The sequence below is a fragment of the Triturus cristatus genome, chromosome 2_2 (assembly GCF_964204655.1).
Source record: "Triturus cristatus chromosome 2_2, aTriCri1.1, whole genome shotgun sequence".
NCBI lineage: Eukaryota > Metazoa > Chordata > Amphibia > Caudata > Salamandridae > Triturus > Triturus cristatus.
Window position 1 is genome coordinate 1103344730 of NC_140582.1, and position 25644 is coordinate 1103370373.

A 25644-nucleotide genomic window follows, 5' to 3' on the forward strand; every position below is an offset into this window, starting at 1 on the left:
ATACCTGACACAGGTATAATGTAGCGCAGGAATTCACGAAGTGACACATCTGCTTAGATGGGTCACTTCATAAATATGGCACAACGTGGCGCATTATTTATGCCGCTGCAACACCACAATAAGTGACGCAACAGCGGTGTATATGTGACGCAAGGGCTCATAAATCAGCCCCTAATTTCCTAAATAGAGCACACCCATCCCCTGACATGAAGAGAGTCAGCTTCTTTAATTGAGATGTTATATTCTCAATGGGTTCTTCCCAGAGAATACCTTTCTTGATTGCTATTCCTGACACTTCTGTCACTTTTTTCCAACATCACCCCCAGCCATCAAGGATCCCACTTTCCATGTGTGTCCTCTTATTTCACTAACTCCATAACTTCCTTCTTTTGTTTCTCTTTCCGCCATCTACTCTACATCCCACCCCTTATCCATCTTTACTTTAAACTCCTTGCTTCAAAGTGCCCTAAATTTAGCCTAAACACTACATTGACAACCAACATACCAAGATGCTGGAAGAGTCCTTCATCTCCATACCTTGCTTCCCACATTTGTGGTTGCTCTTTCGCTTACATGTCCCTCTCTGCATATTCTTGCTATTTTCTGTCGATTCTTTGAAGGGTTCCATGGGCAATAAGATTTGGGCCTTCCATAGAAATCCCTCAGGAGAACAACAAAACAGTGTCAGTGACAAGCCTGAGTCTGGGATTCACATTTTGTGAGCTACATTCAATGCAGAAGGCAATAGAAATAATGCACAATGATCCGTGATACCCCCTACAATGTCTTTTAGATGTCTGTCCCCAACCCACTAGAAGGCTCCACCACCACAACCATCACCCTCTGTTAAGGTGACCTTGGAATGTACATTCTAAGAAATGGAATGCCATAAAGGACGAGATCAGAATTGGGAGTGGCTGAAATTACATACAAATGCTCCTAAGGTGACTGAATGACCTCAGTCCAAAACGTCTCACTTAGGGGCATATCAACAAGCAGGCGATAAAAAATTATCGCCGCTTTTGCGGCTGTTTTCGGCCGAAAAGCGGCGATAATTTTATCGCCTAATCAGCAAGGTCATGCTAACGCGTGAAACCTTGCTTTAGCGTCAGGATTCCTAACGCCCAGCTTTGCATCTCTAATGAGATGCAAAGTGGGCTTTCCTGACCTGGCATGAAAGGAGAAATGTCGCTAAGCGACATTTCTCCTATCAGCAAGCCTAACGCTATGAAGCATAGCATCAGGAAAAGTAGCGATAACCCCTGTTATCGCTACGTTCCTTACGCCTGCTTCAGGACTGACTTAGCCATGATATCCTATGGAAGGTGGATATCATGACTAAGTTTGTGAGTCCCTATCAACTAGCTAACGTGAGATTATCGCTGGGTTTCCAGCGATAATCTCACGTTAGCCAGTTAGCGCTAGGATTTTAATCGCTGATGATATAAGGGTTGCTAATAGCACGCTATCTCAGCGATAAAAATCGGCGCAAGCCGGCGATAATTATCCGAGCGCTAAGTGCGCTCAGAGATAATTATCGCCGGTTGTTGTTGATATGCCCCCTAATTAGCTCAGTTATGGGAGCTAAACCCTAAAGGAGTTGTCAAGTAGGATTTTTCTCTTTTCAGCTGGGTGCAATAGTTATGTCTTTACTTTTCTTTTATATTACAATTTGTTTTTGTAACTTGTGAATTCTTGATTATTTACAAGAAAGCCACTTATCTTCCAGCACCTATCGCCCTTCTGTGACGTCACACTGGGAGCTGTCTTGCCTACTGTGACCGTACAACGTGTTGGTCAATGATAACCGATGGCGCAATGAAACTATCAAGGCAGGGGAAAGTCGGCCATATGTATGCTAAACAGAATTCAATGTTTGCTGAGTGGGACAATTATAGCAGAAATGTAAATTGAAAAAGCAGCAGTTTACGTTAATGAGAAACCTTGAAGACTTCTGAATTTCCAGAAGCATTTACATTGTGTGCTATGCCAGTTAATCAAAGGTCCCTGTTTGTGTTAACAGGGGAGTATGCTGCGCCTTCAGGGTCCATCTTTCTGCCGATCATTGTTGGATTGCCCCCCGTAGTGTGCACGATCAGTGGCTTATTGCTAAATGCTGTACTGATTAATGAGAAGGCAGATGGCATGGGTATCCCCAAGGACGTGGGAAACAGCCAGAAAATACCAGATATGGACAACGGTGCGGCGCGGCTGGAGTCCCATCAGACCGTCACTTGTGTGGTCAATTCACAACACCTTATAGTCCCCTCTCATAAAAACCGCTAACAGACAAGAGGGGTCCTAGAAGCAAAATAGTCAACAACGCAAGTGATTTCTAGTCTTTAATGGCGTGTAATATTTTAGGAAGTGTAGGAGCAATTCCTTCACTATAAGCCAGCGTGAGGTTGATATCTCCTCTGTATCTTCTGCTTATACCATGTAATGTATAAAATAATAATAATAAAATGTATTCTGCTGATAACATTGTGTATTTCAATACTATGAAATGACATTTGTTAGGACAATTAGTAAATTGGACAATTTATTGGGTTATATTTTGAGTAGAAAGCTCCTATATGTGACAGTCAGGCAACAATAGCCTCAACTGGTCAAGACGAGGCAAAGCAATATGATGATGTTCACAGATGACATTGACGATTAGACATGCACCATGGGAGGCCAGTGACTTATGCCTCCTCCACATATACTAGCTGGCAGAAAGATATCTTGGTAAACAGTTTCTATTGAAATGCTATCATGATAGATGCCAATTGCAGAATTGCCAAATAACAGTCAATAAACATATAATAGCTGTCTCACGGCTCGTTAGTTTAGCAAAGAGATAATATGTGACACCTTAGCAGCCATTTGAAAAGCAATCTGGTGTTGGTAGGGTTTTGACACTATTGATCTCAGTCCTCTAAAGCTCTTACCTATTACTTTGAACAAGCTGCTGAGGAACACAAGTCTCCACACTCTGCTTAAAATACACCAAGTTGCTATTGATGGGTCTTCGAACTGCAGACATGCCCCTCTTCAGCTTCATCAGAAATGTACTCCCACATTGATAGCTAGCTCCAGATTCGGCATCCATATCTCACCCATATTACATCATCTGCACCCCACCAGCACATGACTTGCAAAGCACAATGCACATTCAACCTATTCCACTCTGTAAGAACTTTCCCATTAAGGACCAACAGAACATTGATGCTGCGGAACACCAGGACTAGCCTTCCTTCTCTGGTGCCCCCCATCTCTGAAACACACTGACCGACCATATCAGGAACACCTGCCATCTCCTCTCCTCCAGAAAGCTAACAGAGCCCCACCTACCATTAAAGGCTTTGGCGTCACCAGCAACACTATAACAACCCCTCATTAATTTCAACAGTTTACCTTGTAATGGTTAACAATAAAGAGTAAAAACTCTTGTAGGTAAGCTGTTGTTGTTCACCCTAGGCATCTCCTTGAGCAATAGGGAGTGCCATGAAGCTGTTGAAGGTTGCATAACTGGACTTTTAGGTGTACAAAGACTGCATTAGTACCACACTGCCCAAAGGATTGAATGCAAGATTTTATGCCTGGTGCACAGCTTTAATCATGGGTTAGGGCCAGCTTACCTAATAAACAGATTACAACACTACAAGACACAACATGTCTTATACTCAATAAACTCTTGTGGTTCCTATCTTCAAAAAGAAACATACCTGGGGTGAGGCACGTTCTGCCTTAGTACAGCCATCTGGAAGGAACCTTTGTTTGACAACTAACAGATACAAAGTCACTTGCTTTAAGACTCTTCCCTGTCTAACACAGTATATTTAGACCTGTTTCTGTCTTCACTTAGTTTCAACTCAAATAACACTAGGGTGTCTTCAGCAGCATGTGCACTGAATAAATTAGGGATGAAAAACAACCTTCAAGTGCCACGATGAAACTGCAGAGACGCCCCCCGTTTGGTCTGGAACAGCACACAGAAGCCAGTTATTGTATTGTATTGTATTGTATTTATTCTTATATAGCGCTGCTGTGACCCTATGGGTATCCTGGCGCTCTGATATAGCACAACTATTACCGGTTCGAGATAATAAACAGACGGGGGATTAGGCTTTCGGAAACAGCCATGTTTTTAGGCTCTTTCTGAAGTCGGTTAATGAGTCAAGTTGTCTAATCTTCTGTGGTAGCTCATTCCACAGCAAGGCTCCTGCCACGCTGAAAGCCCTCCCGCCCATCCTAGACCGTTTGAATCTAGGAACTACCAACAGGTTAGCGCTGGAAGAGCGAAGCTGTCTCTGTGGGAGGTACCAGGTGAACTTTTCCCGGAGGGGTATTGGGCCCATCCCATGTGTTGCTCTATATACCAAACAGAGGGATTTAAATTGGATCCGTTCTTTGATTGGCAGCCAGTTAAGCTCTCTCAGAGCCTGAGTAGAGGATGAAGCACGTCTACGGTTTAACACTAATTTGGCTGCAGCTGATTGGACTCTTTGCAGCCCCTGAATGATATATTGAGGGGCCCCCAAATACAGGGAGTTACAGTAGTCCATCCTACTCAACACTGTGCTGCTCACGACCAGGGAGCGCATCTCATTCGGTAGAGTCGGTAAGATCTGGCGCAGCAAACGCAGTAGCCCAAAGCACACACTGGCTGTCTTGCCTGCCTGAGATTCCATTTGGAGGTTGTTATCTATAAGGACCCCCAGGTTGCGTATTGTCTTAGTCGGGGTCAACAAATCTTCCTCTGGGGCAAGCCTGAACTCCACCGGTGAAAGTAGAGGTACTCTTGCTGGTGAGTAATACAATATCTCAGTCTTTCCTCCATTGAACAAGTTACATGCATAAAATATAAAATGTGTTAATATTGCACACCAAAGCAGGGGGCAGGTGTCTACTTCAAAGGACTTATATTTGACAAACATATTAAACAGTGCATAGTTTCAGTTTATTTATTTTTGCATAGTTACTAAAAACCATTGCAATACAATAAAACATTCATTAAAACCATTGAAACACAGCTATAAAACCATTAATACACACAGTAAAGTGCAGTGCAGTGCATACATGTCTGGTGATAGCATCTAGCATGTGGCGAGCACGTAAAATATAGTGCATCATAGAATGCCCTTTTTTTATTGCTAAAATATGATTAACAGGAGCAGCATTGTCAAATTATGAGCCAGTTTTTTCGCACTTAGCCTGTTGCTTGCAATGAAATGCAGGACAATGTATACGTGCTTGAATGTACAACCTAGCAGGCATGTGGCAGCCAGAATATGACACATTTTGTTGTTACTGCAAGGTTATTTACAAGGATCAGCATTTCCATTTAAAACCATCTTGGCAAGATGGCCGAGTTCTTTGCCTATGTGCGCTACTCAGTAGACTCCCAGTGCGTCTTCAACTGGAAGCCTGACCTCCTCTGCAGTCAGAAGCATGTGCCATTTTCTGTTCGGCTAACATAAGAAATTTTGCAAGTCTACAGTTCAATTGTGTGGCCACCGGATCAATGCATGCCAGCACCACTTGCCTCCTAGAGCGAATTCCCCTCTGTTTGAAGGAAGCCTATAACAGCTGTATCCTTTCTTGCAGTAGCTCCTTGCAGGTACAGATTATATGCAGAAAATCACCTGTTTATGTGCCGCACAAGTTGCAAGAAGTTTGGCTCAACAATCGCTGCCAGGGTGGAAGGTTCTGGGCACAAGTGATAAGGCCTAGACGATGCCTAAGAAATTTAATCTTTAGTGCTTTGGAATAACCCTCATTAAAATATTTTTGAGATAAAAGTGTTTTATAGGTATTTAGGGTCATCCAGGCATGGGATCTGGCTGAGAAGGTAGTCCACCAGTCAGAGTTGTTTTACGGTCTTCTATACCAGAATCTTGAAGGATAAATGACGGAGCTGTGTATTCCAGAGGTCAGAGAGTCCGGCAGTTTCCAGAGATTCCTGTAGGTAGCTTCTTGTGGGAGAGGTATCCATCTGCTGGAGTTCTTGACATGCAGTTGGTTTTAAGTGTTTGAGGTGGAGGATCTGCTCTTGTACCAGCAGATGATGTGAGTGCTATTCCGGGACAGAGATTGTTTTAGTAAGCCGAGCTCCAGCCTTATTTTTGCTGGTGAGATATAGTTTGGGAGACTGAACATGATTCTGTACGCTTTAACTAATGTGATGTCTAGTAGTTATTATGTCCCTGTCTCACATTGCTTTACTGCCATAGGTTATGGTAGGGAGTAGTTTGGCCTGTGCTGCCTTAAAGAGGGAACCAAGAGTGGGCCCCATCAGTTTTGATGTAAGGTTTTCATTGTTATTACTATGCCCACCCCTTTCCGCCTAATTTCTTCTTTCTGATGGGCAAAGGACCCTTCCTTATCCATGATGACACCTAGGTAGTTGTAGTCGATTGCTGGATCTAATTGTTTGCCGCCCAGTTGCCATCTCCTCGGCCGACACCTTTTATTGTTGATGGTCATAGTCCTTGTTTTCCTAAAGTTGTTTTTTAATTTGTCCTCTGTGACGTAATTTTGCAGTTCATTGAGAAGATGGAAGGTGGATATCATGGCTAAGTTTGTGAATCCCTATCAACTAGCTTATGTGAGATTATCGCTGGGTTCTCACGTTAGCCAGTTAGCGCTAGGATTTTAATCGCTGATGAGATAAGGGTTGCTAATAGCAAGCTATCTCAGAGATAAAAATCGGCGCTAGCCGGCGATAATTATCCGAGCGCTAAATGCGCTCAGCGATAATTATCGCCGGTTGTTCTTGATATGCCCCCTAATTAGCTCAGTTATGGGAGCTAAACCTTAAAGGAGTCGTCAAGTAGGATTTTTCTCTTTTCAGCTGAGTGCAATAGTTATGTCTTTACTTTTCTTTTATATTACAATTTGTTTTTGTAACTTGTGAATTCTTGATTATTTACAAGAAAGCCACTTATCTTCCAGCACCTATCACCCTTCTGTGACGTTACACTGGGAGCTGTCTTGCCTACTGTGACAGTACAAGGTGTTGGTCAATGATAACCGATGGCACAATGAAACTATCAAGGCAGGGGAAAGTCGGCCATATGTATGCTAAATAGAAATCAATGTTTGCAGAGTGGGACAATTATAACAGAAATGTAAATTGAAAAATCAGTAGTTTCCGTTAATGAGAAACCTTGAAGACTTCTGAATTTCCAGAAGCATTTACATTGTGTGCTATGCCAGTTAATCAAAGGTCCCTGTTTGTGTTAACAGGGGAGGATGCTGCGCCTTCTGGGTCCATCTTTCTGCCCTTACAGGAGCCGCTCAAGGTTGGATCGCCCACCCTAGTGTGCACGATCAGAGACTTCGAGGATGCACTGATTAGTTTAGCGGCAGATGGCATGGGTATCCCCAAGGACGTGGAAAACAGACAGAAAAAAACAGATATGGACAACAGAGCGGCGTGGCTGAGGTCCCGTGAGATCTTCACTTGTGGGGTCATTTACAAGACCTTATAGTTCCCTCTCATAAAAACCGCTAACAGACAAGAGGGTTCCTAGAAGCAAAATAGTCAACAATTCAAGTGATTTCTAGTCTTTAATGGCGTGTAATATTTTAGGAAGTGTGGGATCAATTCCTTTACTATCAGCCAGCGTGAGGTTGATATCGCCTCTGTATTTTCTGCTTAAACCATGTAATGTATAAAATAATAATAATAAAATGTATTCTGCTGATAACATTGTGTATTTCAATACTACAAAATGACATTTGCTAGGAGAATTAGTAAATTAGACAATTTATTGGGTTATATTTTGAGTAGAAAGCTCCTATATGTGACAGTCAGGCAACAATAGCATCAACTGGTCAAGACGAGGCAAAGCAATATGATGATGTGCACAGATGACATTGACAATTAGGCCTGCACCATGGGAGGCCAGTGACTTATGCCTCCTCCACATATACTAGCTAGCAGAAAGCTATCTTGGTAAACAGCTTCAATTGAAATGCTATCATGATAGATGACAATTGCAGCAGAGAGAATTGCCAAATAACAGTCAATAAAGATATAATAGCTGGCTCACGGCTCGTTAGTTTAGCAAAGAGATAATATGTGACACCTTAGCAGCCATTTGAAAAGCAATCTGGTGTTGGTAGGGTTTTGACACTATTGATCTCAGTCCTCTAAAGCTCTTACCTATTACTTTGAACAAGCTGCTGTGGAACACAAGTCTCAACACTCTGCTTAAAATACCCCAAGTTGCTATTGATGGGTCTTCGAACTGCAGACATGCCCCTCTTCAGCTTCATCAGAAATGTACTCCCACATTGATAGCTAGCTCCAGATTCAGCACCCATATCTCACCCATATTACATCATCTGCACCCCACAAGCACATGACTTGCAAAGCACAATGCACATTCAACCTATTCCACTCTGTAAGAACTTTCCCATTAAGGACCAACAGAACATTGATGCAGCGGAACCCCAGGACTAGCCTTCCTTCTCTGGTGCCCCCCATCTCTGAAACACACTGACCGACCATATCAGGAACACCTGCCATCTCCTCTCCTCCAGAAAGCTAACAGACCCCCACCTACCATTAAAGGCTTTGGCATCACCACCAACACTATAACAACCCCTCATTAATTTCAACAGTTTGGCAGTGATCCTAACACATTGCATCCTCGCTTTCAAAGCACCTACACATTCATTCAATTATCATTGCTATTCTTAGCTCTGTTGTCCCAAATTCCCCCTTGGTACGTGTGAGTACCTTGTAATGTTTAACAATAAAGAGTAAAAACTCTTGTAGGTAAGCTGTTGTTGTTCGCCCTAGGCATCTCCTTGAGCAATAGGGAGTTCCATGAAGCTGTTGAAGTTTGCATAACTGGACTTTTAGGTGTACAAAGACTGCATTAGTACCACACAGCCCAAAGGATTGAATGCAAGATTTTATGCCTGGTGCACAGCTTTTATCATGGGTTAGGGCCAGCTTACCTAATAAACAGATTACAACACTACAAGACACAACATGTCTTATACTCAATAACCTCTTGTGGTTCCTATCTTCAAAAAGAAACATACCTGGGGTGAGGCACGTTCTGCCTTAGTACAGCTCTCTGGAAGGAACCTTTGTTTGACAACTAACAGATACAAAGTCCCTTGCTTTAAGACTCTTCCCTGTCTAACACAGTATATTTAGACCTGTTTCTGTCTTCACTTAGTTTCAACTCAAATAACGCTAGTGGGTCTTCAGCAGCATGTGCACTGAATAAATTAGGGATGAAAAACAACCTTCAAGTGCCACGATGAAAGTGCAGAGACGCCCCCCGTTTGGTCTGGAACAGCACACAAAAGCCAGTTACATGCATAAAATATAAAATGTGTTAATATTGCACACCAATGCAGGGGGCAGGTGTCTACTTCAAAGGACGTATATTTAACAAACATAGTAAACAGTGCATAGTTTCAGTTTATTTATTTTTGCATAGTTACTAAAAACCATTGCAATACAATAAAACATTCATTAAAACCATTGAAACACAGCTATAAAACCATTAATACACACAGTAAAGTGCAGTGCAGTGCATACATGTCTGGTGATAGCATCTAGCATGTGGAGACCACGTAAAATATAGTGCATCATAGAATGCCCTTTTTTTATTGCTACGATGTGATTAACAGGAGCAGCATTGTCAAATTATGAGCCAGTTTTTTCGCACTCAGCCTGTCGCTTGCAATGAAATGCAGTACAATGTATATGTGCTTGAATGTACAACCTAGCAGGCATGTGGCAGCCAGAATATGACACATTTTGACACATTTTGTTGTTAGTGCAAGGTTATTTAAAAGGATCAGCATTTCCATTTAAAACCATCTTGGCAAGATGGCCGAGTTCTTTGCCTATGTGCGCTACTCAGTAGACTCCCAGTGCGTCTTCAACTGGAAGCCTGGCCTCCTCTGCAGTCAGAAACTTGTGCCATTTTCTGTTCGGCTAACATAAGAAATTTTGCAAGTCTACAGTTCAATTGTGTGGCCACCGGATCAATGCATGCCAGCACCACTTGCCTCCTAGAGCGAATTCCCAGCTGTTTGAAGGAAGCCTATAACAGCTGTATCCTTTCTTGCAGTACAGATTATATGCAGAATATCACCTGTTTATGTGCCGCACAAGTTGCAAGAAGTTTGGCTCGACAATCTCTGCCAGGATGGAAGGTTCTGGGCACAAGTAATAAGGCCTAGACGATGCCTAAGAAATTTCATCTTTAGTGATTTGGGATAACCCTCAATAAAATATTTTTGAGATAAAAGTGTTTTATAGGTATTTAGGGTCATCCATTTAGGGTCATCCAGGCATGGGATCTGGCTGAGAAGGCAGTCCACCAGTCAGACTTGTTTTATGGTCTTCTATACCAGAATCTTGAAGGTTAAATGATGGAGCTGTGTATTCCAGAGGTCAGAGAGTCCGGCAGTTTCCAGAGATTCCTGTAGGTAGCTTCTTGTGGGAGAAGTATCCATCTGCTGGAGTTCTTGACATGCAGTTGGTTTTAAGTTTTTGAGGTGGAGGATCTGCTCTTGTACCAGCAAATGATGTGAGTGCCATTCCTGGACAGAGATTGCTTTAGTAAGCTGATTATTTTTGCTGGTGAGATATAGTTTGGGAGACTGAACATGATTCTGTACGCTTTCACTTATGTGATGTCCAGTAGTTATTATGTCCCTGTCTCGCATTGCTTCACTGCCATAGGTTATCGTAGGGAGTAGTTTGGCCTGTGCTGCCTTAAAGAGGGAACCAAGAGTGGGCCCCATCAGTTTTGATGTAAGGTTTTCACTGTTATTACTATGCCCACCCCTTTCCTTCTAATTTCTTCTTTCTGATGGGCAAAGGACCCTTCCTTATCCATGATGACACCTAGGTAGTTGTAGTCGATTGCTGGATCTAATTGTTTGCCGTCCAGTTGCCATCTCCTCGGCCGACACCTTTTATTGTTGATGGTCATAGTCCTTGTTTTCCTAAAGTTGGTTTTTAATTTGTTCTCTGTGATGTAATTTTGCAGTTCATTGAGAAGATATTGTAAGCCAACCTGGGTATGACTGAGCAGGACTATGTCATACATGAGATTAGTCAATATTTTGCCCCCTAGCCTGGGTGCATGGGAATTTCAGAAGTGTAGTCCTTGCGGGAGGTCTGCCGTGAATGGATTAAACATGGTGGGCACTAGCACACAGCCCTGCTTCAGGCCTTTGGTTGTGGGCACTCTTCTGGAGAGGTGAGTCCCACCTCCCAGTTTCACCTCAACCCGGGTATCTGTATGGAGTAGTGGCAGCATGCTTAGAACAGCTTGTGGAATTCCCCATTGGACCAGCTTCCTCCACAGTCTTCCCCTCTCGATATTATCGAAGGCAGCAATAAAGCCAATGAAGCATAGATGTAATGGGAGGTTGGCAGTCTTGGTTGTCAATGAGTAGAGAGATTGCAAGGATATTTGTTGTTGTGCCTGACGTTTTGCAGAAACTTGTCTGGTTTAGCGGTATTATCTCTCTGGTATCTGCCCAGGCTATAGTATCCTCTAGTACGGTTCCCACAAAATATTTTGCCTCATTGTCGATCAATACCACAAAATGGTAGGTCCCCAGCTACAATCGGCACAATCGGCGAGCCCCTCCATGATTCTTGTATTCTATGCATACAGTGCATAGTATGTTCTTTACTTGATACAACTGTGGTAATGCCGTTTTCAACAGAGTAAACTTACTAGCACATGCATCAAAAATGCCATTTGCGATTCCTTATTAGCGAAAAATAAGGATTCGCTAATAAGGAATCGCAAAAGCCTATGCATGTAGAAATCGCTTACAAAATAGCGATTTCTAAATATTTCTTAATTACGAGTCGCAAATTGCGAGTCACAATTAAGGAATACCTCCCCATTCATTCCTATGGGCCCAGAGGCCCATAGGAATGAATGGGAGGACGTTCTCAATTTACGATTTTCAATTAGAGAATCGCAAATTGAGAATGCAATTTCAAGGGTGCAAGGGTGTCAAAACGACACCCTGTTGCACCCCTGAAATCCATCTGTGTACAAATGTTGTGCACACACATGTCCAAAGGACATGTGTGTGTGTAACCTACCACTTTGAAAAATGCACTTTTGTGCATTTTTCAAAGTTTTTGCAAATTACCATGAAGTTCAACTTCATGGTAATTTACGCCCCCTAACAGCGAAATCGCTAATTATTTTACTTTAATGCATTGCATTTAAGGAATCTCAATTTGCGATTCCTTAAATGCAATCGCAATTTGAGAACTCGCAATTAATTGCGAATTCTCAAATTGCGAGTGCCTTGACCCTTCATGCATCGCAAATGCCCTTTTTGCGGGCGCAAGCGGCCGATTTTTGCGAATCGCACCGTTTGCGCTCGCAAAAATGGTTGTTGCATGTGCCCCTTAATACCTAATTGCTCAAGTTAAACACAAATTGATTGTTTTTGAGAATTACAAAAGCCCAGTTAGTAATTTTCAATATGCACTACGATTTGAAAAAATATTGAGATACATGGTTTATTAGTGCAACTGGCATTCAGGTTAAATGCATGCCAGTATTGCAGAAAAAACAATCTGCAAACATATTCTGAGATGTCGCCTATTTCAGTTCCCACAGCTGGAAATCACATAGAGTCCAGGAAATGTTGTTAATTTATTTAGGATTTTGGATGAGTTATACTGGGACAGATTGCCAAAAGAGTCACAAACTATTTAGAAGAAATGAAATTGCAACTGAGCAGCTTATGCGATACGGCGAAAAATTCGCACTTCCGCCCTTAAGCTGACATCAGTATTAATCTGAGAAAAAAGTTCCGGAACTTTTCCTATTGACTTTTATAATATTCTTAAGAAACATCTATTTAACAGAGAAAACATATGTATTTTATTTCTTATGTCATTTGCAGAGTGATTTCCTAAAACAAAATGAGGTCCTAAACCTGTGTCTAAGATATGCCACATTAACCAGGCCATCAAATAAACACAGTAAACATACGCTAATTTTAGAGCACAAAAAAGGGTTTGGAAAAAATAAGAGACTTTGGCAGCTGCTCTCCTGTAAATATCTACAAGTTTGGTTACATAGTGACATTTATATTGATGTAATCTATGGTCATTCACAAAATCAGGCACATTTAATCAAATGAAGAGCAGAAAGCAGCCATGTAAAAAAGTAATCAGTTCTAGTGGTTACAGTGGGTTACAGGCGGGTGGATCAATTGGCCATCCTAAGGAACTTTGCTTCTGGTGGCTGCAAGTCATGTCTAAGATGAGGAGAATAGAGAAAGTGATGCAAAAAATGATAAATGAAAAATCTTGAATGCACTTACATTTTGGAATAGTTGGGTTTAATACAATGTGTGGATGTAGTGCCCCTACTCATAGACACCTATGATCTTCGTCAAAGTTTCTAACACCAACATCCTTCCATGACATTACCTCAAAGATATATCATCACATTCAGATCATTGGAAAACACAAGAGCATGAACAGTACCATTATCTTACCCTGCAATCTACACAACTACATCAACTTGTCACACTCACATTCATGCTCCTCACACTCTCGCACTCGCTAAAAAAATTACAGAGAAATGGTGGCACCTGCTGCATGACCTCGCTCTGGACCTGCTCCTCCTTATAGAAACATAGCTTAACCTAACCTGTGCACTGGACATCGCTACAACCATTCCTGCTGGCTATAATTTCACCAAGGAAGACTGTCATAACAAGCCCGGAAACAATCACCATCATTTATAAAGACACCATCAGTTCTACAGACATCCCCACCTGCTCCTTCCAACAACATCAACCACTCACAAGACCTCTGCAATATGCACTTCTGTAACAATATAACCTCCATACACAACCCCATCACCCACATAACTCTATTTCCTATCTTAGCCAAAGAACAACCCCAGAAAATATGGCCTGCTTTCACTGCTGATGAAATAGTAGGTACCATGAAAACCACCAACTACAGGGCCCCATCAGACCCTGGCCCTCACCACACCTTCACCAAAGGTCTCCTACCTATTAGCAAAGCACTGACACTTATCCTCAATGCCGCCATCGACTAAGTCACATTCCTGAACACCTGGAAAGATGACACCGGCATTCCCCTGCTCAAGAAACATCGCAGACCCAGCTACGCTCGACAACCACAGTCCTAACTAACACCTAAAAAATCCGGCCGAGGTCTTAGAGAAACTAATTACCCAACAACTCATAGACCACCTCAAGAACAACCAGCTCCTCAATGCCACCCATTCCAGCTTCAGGCCCAACCACAGTACATAAACAGTGCTCATTGCTGCGGCAAATGATATCTGCATGATACTTGATAAAGGAGGCACAGAAGCTCTCATTCTCCTGGATCTCTCAGAAAAGACCCACATAGCTAGAACAGGTTAATTTAGCAATAAACACCTCTCCTTTGACTTCAGCTGGTGGATGCTGAACTTGGACCCACACCAGGAACCTGGGAATCTTTGTTGTCAACAAACTGGGCATGTCCACACAAGTCAACGTGTCAATGAATCCTACTCCTACACCCTGAATTTGCTGATGATCTTCAAAAAGCTTCCTAGCAACATGAGAAAGATCATCACCCATGCCAGTGTCACCAGCAAATCTAGCAAACGAGGAGTATATCAAACATTCACCCCCAGTCACAGATCTGGGTTAAATTCATAACTTTATGCTCGCCATGCCATTCCAGTTTGGACCCAGTCATATGCAAATAAGTCTTGACCATGTTCCGTATGGGAACAGTCCAGCCCGAACTGCCAAGCCAGGTTCTCCCTGGACCAGAAACATGTATTCTGGGACCAGTTTTGGGGTATCACCCCTCATCAGCCAGGCTAGCTTAAATCCAGTGTCAATGGGGTGAATGTTTGAATTGGTGTTAATTTAAAGAGATAAACAATCTTTTTTTTACTAAACCTGGATGAAGTCTTTTTGTGGTGTTTTCATTGTGTTACTGTGTGTATGTGTGTTGCACAAATACTTTATGTATTGCCTCTTTAGATAAGCCTTACTGCTCTGTGCCACGCTACAAGAGAGTGAGCGCAGGTTATCATTTAGTGGGTATCTAGCTTACCCTGACTTCAGAGGTGGGTTCTGCATGACTTGGTGCATACCTTAGCCAACTAGAAACCCCATTTCTACTAGTCTTCAATCAGAATTGACCGCTCAAACCATTGAAAGGTTTTCTGCTCCTAACTTAGGAGTCCTAAGTTGCAGTGATGACTAATTAAAGAATGGAAAACGTCCCCTTTAAACACATCTTTCTATGTGAATTTGGGTGCACGTTTTAAGGAACATAGCCAACTCTCACTGAAACTGTGGAAAAATGAAAGCTTCCCATTTCTTAAAAGTATGCCATTTCCTTTAAGGAAATTATGGTGCTGTAAAAAAAGGTTTTATTTTTCAAAAGGAATCACAAAGGTGGTTGTGTATTGACTCTTCTATGCCAATCTGTGTGGACAATTGGAGGTAGTTGCAATTTGTGATCTACCTAATGATCATTCTTTAGGTAGGGGGGCGACAAACCATTCTGAAACAGAATTTTGCGAAGTGGTTCACAAAATGATATACTGGTTGCAAAAAGCCTGGGTGCAAATAGCAACCACTTTATGTGACAAGTATCTTAATGCATCTGTCCACAGCAAACGTGAATTATATGCAGGTGGTTATCTCATCTGCACAGTTTTGGTGAGGGGAAGATAGATGATTATCCTTTCTGATGTTTATGGACCAAACAGGTAGTCTTACAGTGGCTTCTAGCATGGAAAGCAAAACAGTGCAATTGTGTCAAAATAGTGTACAGAAATAATGCGCCTAAGAGCTTGAGTTTGAATTTCTTTTGCTCAATTTAGTAAAGATTTATGTATACTTACGTAAAATGCATTGCAATAATCCAGTATAGTACCTATCAGCTGGAGATAGTAACTTTTCTATTTTTTGGCATAAGAAAAGGAAAGCTTGGCATGATAGTGTGCTTCCTAAACAGTGCAAGGAGTATTTGAGACTTGTTGAGGTATATAGACAGTGGCAAAGACACAGCTGACATCCGTGATGCTTAAGGTTCCAGTATTGATAAGCATGTACGCTTGTGCTGCGAGACTTGTCAGTGGAAGTAATGCAATGTTGATTAGTTATTTTGGATTGTTTTCATTCTGTTATATTAATTATTTTGAATGGAACTTTATCCTTCAGTTGCATTGTCAGTTTGCTTCTTTTAACAACATGGTAGCACAGAGTATGTAACACTCACCAATGCTGTGGTATTCTGTTGTAAGGAAAAGCCTAATTTTGCATGAACACTGTTTAACTTGGCCCTCTATGCAGTGTCACCCCCCAACGTTTTGACTTCAACCCACCTATTTTCGATGGCCTGGGGACTCTCTGTACATTACCACTGCTAACAAATACTAAAGTGCATGTGCTCACTAACTAAAACATGGTGGCTTGTACACAATTGGAAAATGTTATTTACTTGTATGTGCATAGTAAAGTGGTACCCCATGTACCCAGGGCATTTAAATTAAATACTACATGTGGGCCTGCAGCACTGTTTGTGAATATCCACTCAAGTAGTCCTGAACAACATGCTCCAAGACCTGCCATTGCCGTCCTTGTGTGCAGTTTTAAACTACCATTTAAATCTATCAAAATAACAATTTTGCTTGGCCCAAACCTTCATTTTCAGTACATATGTCACCCTTGGTGTAGGCCCTGAATAGCCCAGAGGGCAGAGTGCAGTATATTTAAAATTTAGACATGTAATTATAAGTTCTACATGTCCTGGTAGTGAAAAACTCCAAAATTAGTTTTCATTCCTGCCAGGACTACCTCTTCCATAGGATAATATTGGGTTACCTTACTACATTTAATAAGTACTAACATTCAAATGGGAGCAGGTCATCAGTTCAAGTTTGGTGTCTAAAGAATTGTAATTCTAAAGCCTCTCTAAAGTCGGATTTTAAATAACTATCCTGAAAATAGCACTTTTGGCAAGTTGATATTTTCTTGTACTAACCATTTAGTCCCTGCAGCCCGTTTCCTGGGTCGCATGACTAGGTGTAGCTGGCAATCCGTTTTTGTGTATTGTACCCAGACAGTGAGATTTTCCTTATACATGAATACAACTGTAATGCAATGTAGAGTACTCCACAAAGTACACCAATCCAATATATCTGTAATGCTAAATTAGATCCCAAGAAGGGACAAAATAACTGTAGAAAGTATCAATGACAACAGAAAATTAAAATCCAGTTAGGGAAAAAGGAGCCTTCTCGTTTAACAAATACAGTTTAAACAATGTCTAAGGTAACCCATTTGCCTATATACGACACACACCCCACAAACAAATGATTTAAATCACCAGACTCATTTTCTCCCAGATTCAAATCATAGCTGGAGTACTCTAATCAGTAATCACCATAACAAATGCACAGATAAGAGTATTATACCTCTCACACATGAGAGATCATTAAAGTTTATAGAGGTTAAAAAATGGACCCAAGGCCTCTTTGAATACTTGGATGTGATCTGGATTTGAACCTTGTAGATTCCTTCATTCATATATGGCTAATCTATAATGTTCAGCACACCATTCTTGATGTGTGGGCACCTGTGCTGCAAGTCAATTTTATTTATTCATTTATTTATTTATTTATATATCTCCTGAATCACCCCCGCAGGGGTATCTCTGCGCTTGCGGACATGTGAGAAAGTGCTGATACTATATGAGGCGTCTTGAACAGAAATGTTTTCATGGACTTTCTAAAGTGGAAATGGTCTATACACTGCCTCAATGTAAGCGGGAGCGAATTCCAGTTCTGTGGGTCAAGGTAAGAAAAGGCCTTCCCCCCCGGTCCAAGCCTTGTTAATACGAGGAACTTTAAGAAGGGATTTAGAGCTGAATCGCAGGTCTCTAAGTGGAATGTATTGGCTAAGCTTCTCCGCAAGATATGTTGGCTCATTGCCATACACTGCCTTATAGACGATGCAGCAAACCTTGAATTTTATTCGCTTGCACACTGGAAGCCAGTGCAGCTGCCGCAGCACCGGACTCGACGAAGATCTATAGGGAGCATTCAGTACCAAACGCGCTGCTGTGTTTTGAACTTCCTGCCAGCGATCTAACAAGGCCTCATTGGCCGATACCAGTAGAGCATTGCAGTAGTCAAAACTACTCAAGAATAATGTCTGAATGAGAGTCTTCCGTGTATGGTCTGGGAGAAACGGAAATACTGGTCTCAGCAGACTCAATACATGAAAGCCTAATTTTGCATGAACACTGTTTAACTTGGCCCTCTATGCAGTGTCACCCCCCAACGTTTTGACTTCAACCCACCTATTTTCGATGGCCTGGGGACTCTCTGTACATTACCACTGCTAACAAATACTAAAGTGCATGTGCTCACTAACTAAAACATGGTGGCTTGTACACAATTGGAAAATGTTATTTACTTGTATGTGCATAGTAAAGTGGTACCCCATGTACCCAGGGCATTTAAATTAAATACTACATGTGGGCCTGCAGCACTGATTGTGAATATCCACTCAAGTAGTCCTGAACAACATGCTCCAAGACCTGCCATTGCCGTCCTTGTGTGCAGTTTTAAACTACCATTTAAATCTATCAAAATAACAATTTTGCTTGGCCCAAACCTTTCTTTTCAGTACATATGTCACCCTTGGTGTAGGCCCTGAACAGCCCAGAGGGCAGAGTGCAGTATATTTAAAATTTAGACATGTAATTATAAGTTCTACATGTCCTGGTAGTGAAAAACTTAAAAATTAGTTTTCATTCCTGCAAGGACTACCTCTTCCATAGGATAATATTGGGTTACCTTACTACATTTAATAAGTACTAACATTCAAATGGGAGCAGGTCATCAGTTCAAGTTTGGTGTCTAAAGAATTGTAATTCTAAAGCCTCTCTAAAGTCGGATTTTAAATAACTATCCTGAAAATAGCACTTTTGGCAGGTTGATATTTTCTTGTACTAACCATTTAGTCCCTGCAGCCCGTTTCCTGGGTCGCATGACTAGGTGTAGCTGGCAATCCGTTTTTGTGTATTGTGCCCAGACAGTGAGATTTTCCTTATACATGAATACAACTGTAATGCAATGTAGAGTACTCCACAAAGTACACCAATCCAATGTATCTGTAATGCTAAATTAGATCCCAAGAAGGGACAAAATAACTGTAGAAAGTATCAATGACAACAGAAAATTAAAATCCAGTTAGGGAAAAAGGAGCCTTCTCGTTTAACAAATACAGTTTAAACAATGTCTAAGGTAACCCATTTGCCTATATACGACACACACCCCACAAACAAATGATTTAAATCACCAGACTCATTTTCTCCCAGATTCAAATCATAGCTGGAGTACTCTAATCAGTAATCACCATAACAAATGCACAGATAAGAGTATTATACCTCTCACACATGAGAGATCATTAAAGTTTATAGAGGTTAAAAAATGGACCCAAGGCCTCTTTGAATACTTGGATGTGATCTGGATTTGAACCTTGTAGATTCCTACATTCATATATGGCTAATCTATAATGTTCAGCACACCATTCTTGATGTGTGGGCACCTGTGCTGCAAGTCAATTTTATTTATTCATTTATTTATTTATTTATATAGCGCCTGAATCACCCCCGCAGGGGTATCTCTGCGCTTGCGGACATGTGAGAAAGTGCTGATACTATGTGAGGCGTTTGAACAGAAATGTTTTCATGGACTTTCTAAAGTGGAAATGGTCTATACACTGCCTCAATGTAAGCGGGAGCGAATTCCAGTTCCGTGGGTCAAGGTAAGAAAAGGCCTTCCCCCCCGGTCCAAGCCTTGTTAATACGAGGAACTTTAAGAAGGGATTTAGAGCTGGATCGCAGGTCTCTAAGTGGAATGTATTGGCTAAGCTTCTCCGCAAGATATGTTGGCTCATTGCCATACACTGCCTTATGGACGATGCAGCAAACCTTGAATTTTATTCACTTGCGCACTGGAAGCCAGTGCAGCTGCCGCAGCACCGGACTCGGTGAAGATCTATAGGGAGCATTCAGTACCAAACGCGCTGCTGTGTTTTGAACTTCCTGCCAGCGATCTAACAAGGCCTCATTGGCCGATACCAGTAGAGCATTGCAGTAGTCAAAACTACTCAAGAATAATGTCTGAATGAGAGTCTTCCGTGTATGGTCTGGGAGAAACGGAAATACTGGTCTCAGCAGACTCAATACATGAAAGCAGTGTTTGAGACACCTGCTTACTGTTTGAGACACCTGCTCCTTCATGTTGAGACTCTGCACAAAGCGCACCCCAGTCAATGCCGTAATATGCAGATCTTAGCCACTATAAGAGCCGTTGACATCAAGATAATCCAATGAGAAGTTGCACTATCCAAAGCAACAAAATCAATACTCTACCCCAAAAGGAGACCTGCAGACCAGACCATCTTTTGACATATTGTTCCATTCTATTCATCAATGGCTGGATATTATCAGCCACCATATTTGCCAACTCCATATTTATCAGCAAACCCTAAAACTTCAAACCTGAACTCCTTGAGGAGAAGCCAAATACGTTTTGTGGAGATCTACAGCCCCTACGCATAAGTGCCAATGCCTCACACTTAGACCAATATATCATATATCCAGAGAAGCCCGAAAATTGACGGAATAATCTGGTTCACTCTAAGTCAGTAAGATTTCAACTGCATATAGCAAGATTGTGCAAATTGCAACAGGCGTTTCTATTCCCTGCACTCGAGGAGACGGTTAAATCGCTGCTGCTAACGGTTCAATTGCTAAAAGGAACAGTAGCGGTGACAGTGGAAAACTCTTCGACAAATTCTTCCACAGTCTATCTGTGCCTATGTGTTTGAATATAGCCATAACTGTTTGTTTAGAAGGCCAGGTCCAATTCCTGCCCTGCTTCAGGCATGAAAAAGATACACCCGTCCAACTTGATCAAAAGCCTTTTCTGAATCTAAAGAGAGCAGCAACTTTTCATGTGAATAATTTTGTACTTTCCATATCACATTGGACAGAAGACGCATCTGATTACAAGAAGAACTCCTCAGTACAAAATCGACCTCAGAGCTATGTATCAAACTGGGGAGGACTTTCTTACGGCAGGTTGCAAGGACCTCTGCAGGAATTTGAAATGAAGTGGATGATTCGGATACCATGAAGATGACCCAACTGTGGCGATGAGATCTTCAATGCTGGGAAGGGGAAAACCATGGACCCAGAAGGCTTCATTGAGGCACCTCAAATCGACACACATCCTCATGTCCCCAGACCTCCTCTTAGCCAGAACGATGGGCGAAAGCCAGATCGTAGCTTCTACTTTTTCAATTATACCTTGATCACACAGAGTTTTTAAATGTTTGGATAAATCAGCCCTAATGCTGAGGGGAACATTCTGTAACCTCTGCTTGATAGGCCTGACATTTTCTTTGATCTTGATAAAATGCTGAAAGTTAGTGATTTTGCCAAGGCATTCTCTGAACACCTTTCCAAACTTGTACTCTCATTTATTAGTCATCTCAGTAGAAGACAGAGAATAGATGTCCTTGGCAGATTTAACATGATCTAAAACAGACTGTTTGTCAATAAAAACAGGTTTCGCTAAACCAGGTTTAATGCTTAAACCAAATTCAGCCTGATGTAGTAGACCAGGAACAATATTCCCCCTTCTTGCCACGTACACTTTTCCCTTGATGACTTCCCCTAGGACACTGATGGTGGCCCAGAAATAGCCTAATAATTCAATTCTGCTACCTTCAAAGGCCACGATGAGTATGTCAGGGGCTAACAAGCTCTTCTTTGACCAGAACTTAAGGTACTTGTCTTGTGACACAATAGTAATACGTGTTCCTGTGTCTACAAGAAGTTGAATGCGGTTTCAATGGTGACGTCAAGCGCAGGATTAGGAATGGGAAGTGTGGTTTGTTTGTCGCTACAGTCTTTCACCACTACCACATATTCTTGGCTAGTGACATCATCGTCATCATGGCTATCAGGCTCATTCAGAACACACCTTATATTTGTCCTTTTAGCCCCCATGCAAACTCTAGCAAAATGTCCAATTTTTCCACACTGTCCACACTGTTAATTAACAGCAGGACAATTTTTAAAGGACAAAACATGTAAATTCAGACCACACCTATAACAATAAATTTTCTGATTGAATGACCTACTCTGCACAAAATTATTGCCACCTGTTTGTTCTGTCTTTTGGTATCATCACGCTTGCCAACAGGCAGTTTTGAAGAAAAAGCACCTGAAATTGTAGTATTGGACAAAGCAGTCTCTAATTGTTTAGCATCTTCCATAGAGCTCTCAATACTTTTGGCAATGTCTACCACTTTGTCTAAAGATAGATCTTTCCGTGTGAGTAATCTTTCTTAAATGTTTTTACAGTAACATCTGGCTACAAGTTGGTCCCTAATGAGTTGCGAAGTAAAATTCTCAAATTCGCACTTAAAGGCAAGAACTTTTAGTGCTATGATGAAGGTGTTGTTGTGTGTAGCTTTAAATACCCGTATATAAGTCTATTGAATCATGTCTTTATATAGGCACAATTCGACTTGTCCTTATGTAGGCATAATATTCCTGTCCTTATATAGGCATTGGCCATGCAGATCCAAATACAGGCATGGTCACCTACAACCGTCCATCCCACTTCACAATGAGTTCTTAGAAACCAGACCCTTAAGCCGTTGGGATTTTCCATGCAGGGATTATTGATTTCTCTAAGAACTCATCTATTATGCAAGAACTACTATTCCTTAGGGGTTCATCCATGACGTCTTCCTCTGCCCGACTTTATGTCAATGCTAGCATTCCTAGACACCTACCAGGTATAAATATACGTTCACTTGCCCTGGCAATTCACAGCACGGCACAGCTCGGTTATATGGCTCGCCATGGCAAGTCCTGAAGGAGTTTGAGTCCCCGCCTGATGCACTGAACAGACGCTGTCTTCCCTGCACACAGAGATTCCAGCTTCCAGTGTTCCAACTCCCCTTGCGGGGTGTTAGAGTTCGAGATCTGGAAAGAGATTCCCACCTCTCTCATTCTAAGGTATGGAGCTGACTAGAACCTAAGGAAATTCTTGGCATCTCCTATAAAAATACTAACTTAAGCTCAGAACAACTATGGCTTCAATCAGCACCTACTTCCTACCTTGCACTACATTCAAGTTAGGTACACTGGGGTAGAATTATTTAGAAGCACCAGATGAGTATCCACTTTTAGCCTATGTATTTATGTGTATGTATATAGATATAGGTCATAGTTAAAAGACAATGCTGTTGCAGTTTTACTTCTTCTTACTGCTGACGCTGTGCATATTATATATTGCTTACTGTCTAATGATCGTGACAGCTCATATCTCTTACACGAGATCTAAGACTGTTCAATAAATCCTTTTTTATTGAAAATGCCCATCTTCCTAGTTTCTGTGTAACTCTGAAGAAATTAAGAATGCACGATTGACTGAGTGAAAATGTTATCTATTGTTTCCACGATTCTGAGACACGTTCCAATTCTGAAAGGGAACAAAGTTGTCATGTTTATGCGGTTGTCAGAAGCTAATCCCTTCTTGTTCATTCGAGAAGTTTCTAGTGACCTCTGAGTTAGCTGGCACACAAGTAATTAAGTTTAATATACTCGATAGGAGCATACTGACCTCAGTCCTATGCACAGAACTATAGTGTATATTATTCCAATGCGCAGAGCCTATAAGGGAAATAGGAACTACACTACAGTGTCAATGTTCTCAGATGGTTTCTGCATTCTGGTAAAAAATGTGTACATGTGTACTACAATGTTTTTCATTTTTGTAAAATATTTATCTAGTTGAGCTTCAGCAATGTCAAATTCGTCAGGATCTTCGCCTTTAGGTGGATCATATGGAGGTAAATGATCAAAGACATTCTGTCCTTCAACACCAAGTTGATAATACCTAAGATTTTTCTTTCTTTCAGGTCTGAATCTTTGACCGTCGATAGCACCCAAATAAGCCTTAAAAGATCTAAACTACAGTTTCCATTCAAGTGGAGGTTCAATTGGTGCTTGCAGAAATGGAGCTGGAGTTGTAACACTCTGCATGATGATGGATTACCTGTAAAGTAAAACTGTTAACAAGACCAGGAAACAAGAAATAGGAAAAGATAAGCAGAAACAAAAACAAAGAAAAGGAACAAGAGAAAGTCCGGTAAGAGGTGGAAAAAAAATAAGAGAAAGAGTAAACAAGAAGAAAAGCAGAAGAAAGAAAAAGAAAATCCTTGTATTGTTCGTAATGTATGGCTCAACAAATAATAAACATACAGCAACCTCTTAGTTGAGTTGTGCCTTTGGCTGTCACCAGAAAATGTGGCCAAACGATAACTAAATAGGGAATAGTATGTGTGTGTATCACAAACGTAATACACGAAAAATCCTGTTTATTAAGTGACCAGACGTGTGTGTGTATCACAGACATGACACAAGTGAAGAAATAAATGATCTAGTTGCCAGTATTAGATCAATGTTATTTAGTAAGAGACTGTGTGCGTATCACAGAAGTGATGCGCCGAAATTTCCTGAACTTGAGCTTCCCAATGTCGTTGCTATGCAACATCCTTGCTGGCTGCATACAGTGAAAATACATTCAAGATGGCCACAACGTGAGCATGATGCGTAACCGCGTTGTGTAGATAGTCAGCACTTCATCAGCGTGAACAAAGTAGAGGATTCCGTGGAGCGAGCAGCAGGCACGTGACAGCTGATAAGGATTCCAGGTAACGCGCTGTAGCCATAAGATGACGTGTTGGCCGCACTTCAAACCGGCAAGTTGTAACAAAAGATGTACAAAGTTTCGCTCCTCTCTTTTCCAAAGCAAAACAGCACTGATGCCTGCTTCCAACATGTCCCCAGCCTTGGATTCCCTCAGGAATACACAACAGACATCAATAGCGAGGAAACAATAAACAGGCAGAGAAAGGCACCTTTTCGAGCAAGGCAGACACAAAAAAAATTGGACGCTCTCTGTACCCCCCCGGAACATGCCCGTGGCCAAGTAACAAAAGGAAATGGTACTCACGGTTTGCCCTGAAAGCGGAGGTCAAGGGACATAAATCATTACCTGGCGAGGCGTGTACTCAGTCCAATTCCGTGGCATAAGTTGTTTGATCTAAGTGGCATCGCATCTAACATCCCGTCGTCTTTCACCACTGAAATAAAGTGGATTATTCGGCATAGTAATGATGAAAGTATTTATTAGAGGTGGTAAAGAAAGCCATCCAAGCTGGCACAGCCAAGACACACAAACAGTAACTGTCACTGAGGGAACACTCAGGACATCACCATTGTCAACATTCCAGATGACATCATCTAATTCTGCCAGCATTACATCACCACAGAATGTTAATGCCTGCATTAATAAGCGATATGGAACGGCAGCTTGCACAGTTAGTAGGATCCTTATTGTGCTTCAAAATAAAGTTGATGAGTGCTCTTGTAAACTCCAACCTAATAACAGAACCACCCTCCAGTGGTTTATAAAGAAGCAGAATCATCAACTCCCTGTTACTCTTATAAACATTTATTTGGAACCCATCATCACCAGG

The 25644-nt window shown here is 41.6% G+C and overlaps 1 protein-coding gene across 3 annotated transcripts in view; it reads left to right on the top strand.

The window, feature by feature from the left end:
* The window catches only part of LOC146863222 (uncharacterized), a 220655-nt gene extending 195611 nt beyond the window's left edge, over positions 1–25044 (top strand). Inside the window, exon 4 of one of the 3 annotated variants that reach the window (XR_014978226.1) lies at positions 24022–25044. Coding sequence is in view for 2 of the 3 variants with exons in the window: in XM_085642655.1 (XP_085498781.1) it covers positions 2024–2286 (263 nt within the window). In the remaining variant the exon portion in view is untranslated. Of the gene's footprint in view, positions 1–2023; positions 2481–7233; positions 8988–24021 lie in introns of those variants that run through there. The other 2 variants (XM_085642656.1, XM_085642655.1) reach the window with 2 other exon arrangements.
* The last annotated feature ends 600 nt before the right edge of the window (positions 25045–25644 follow it).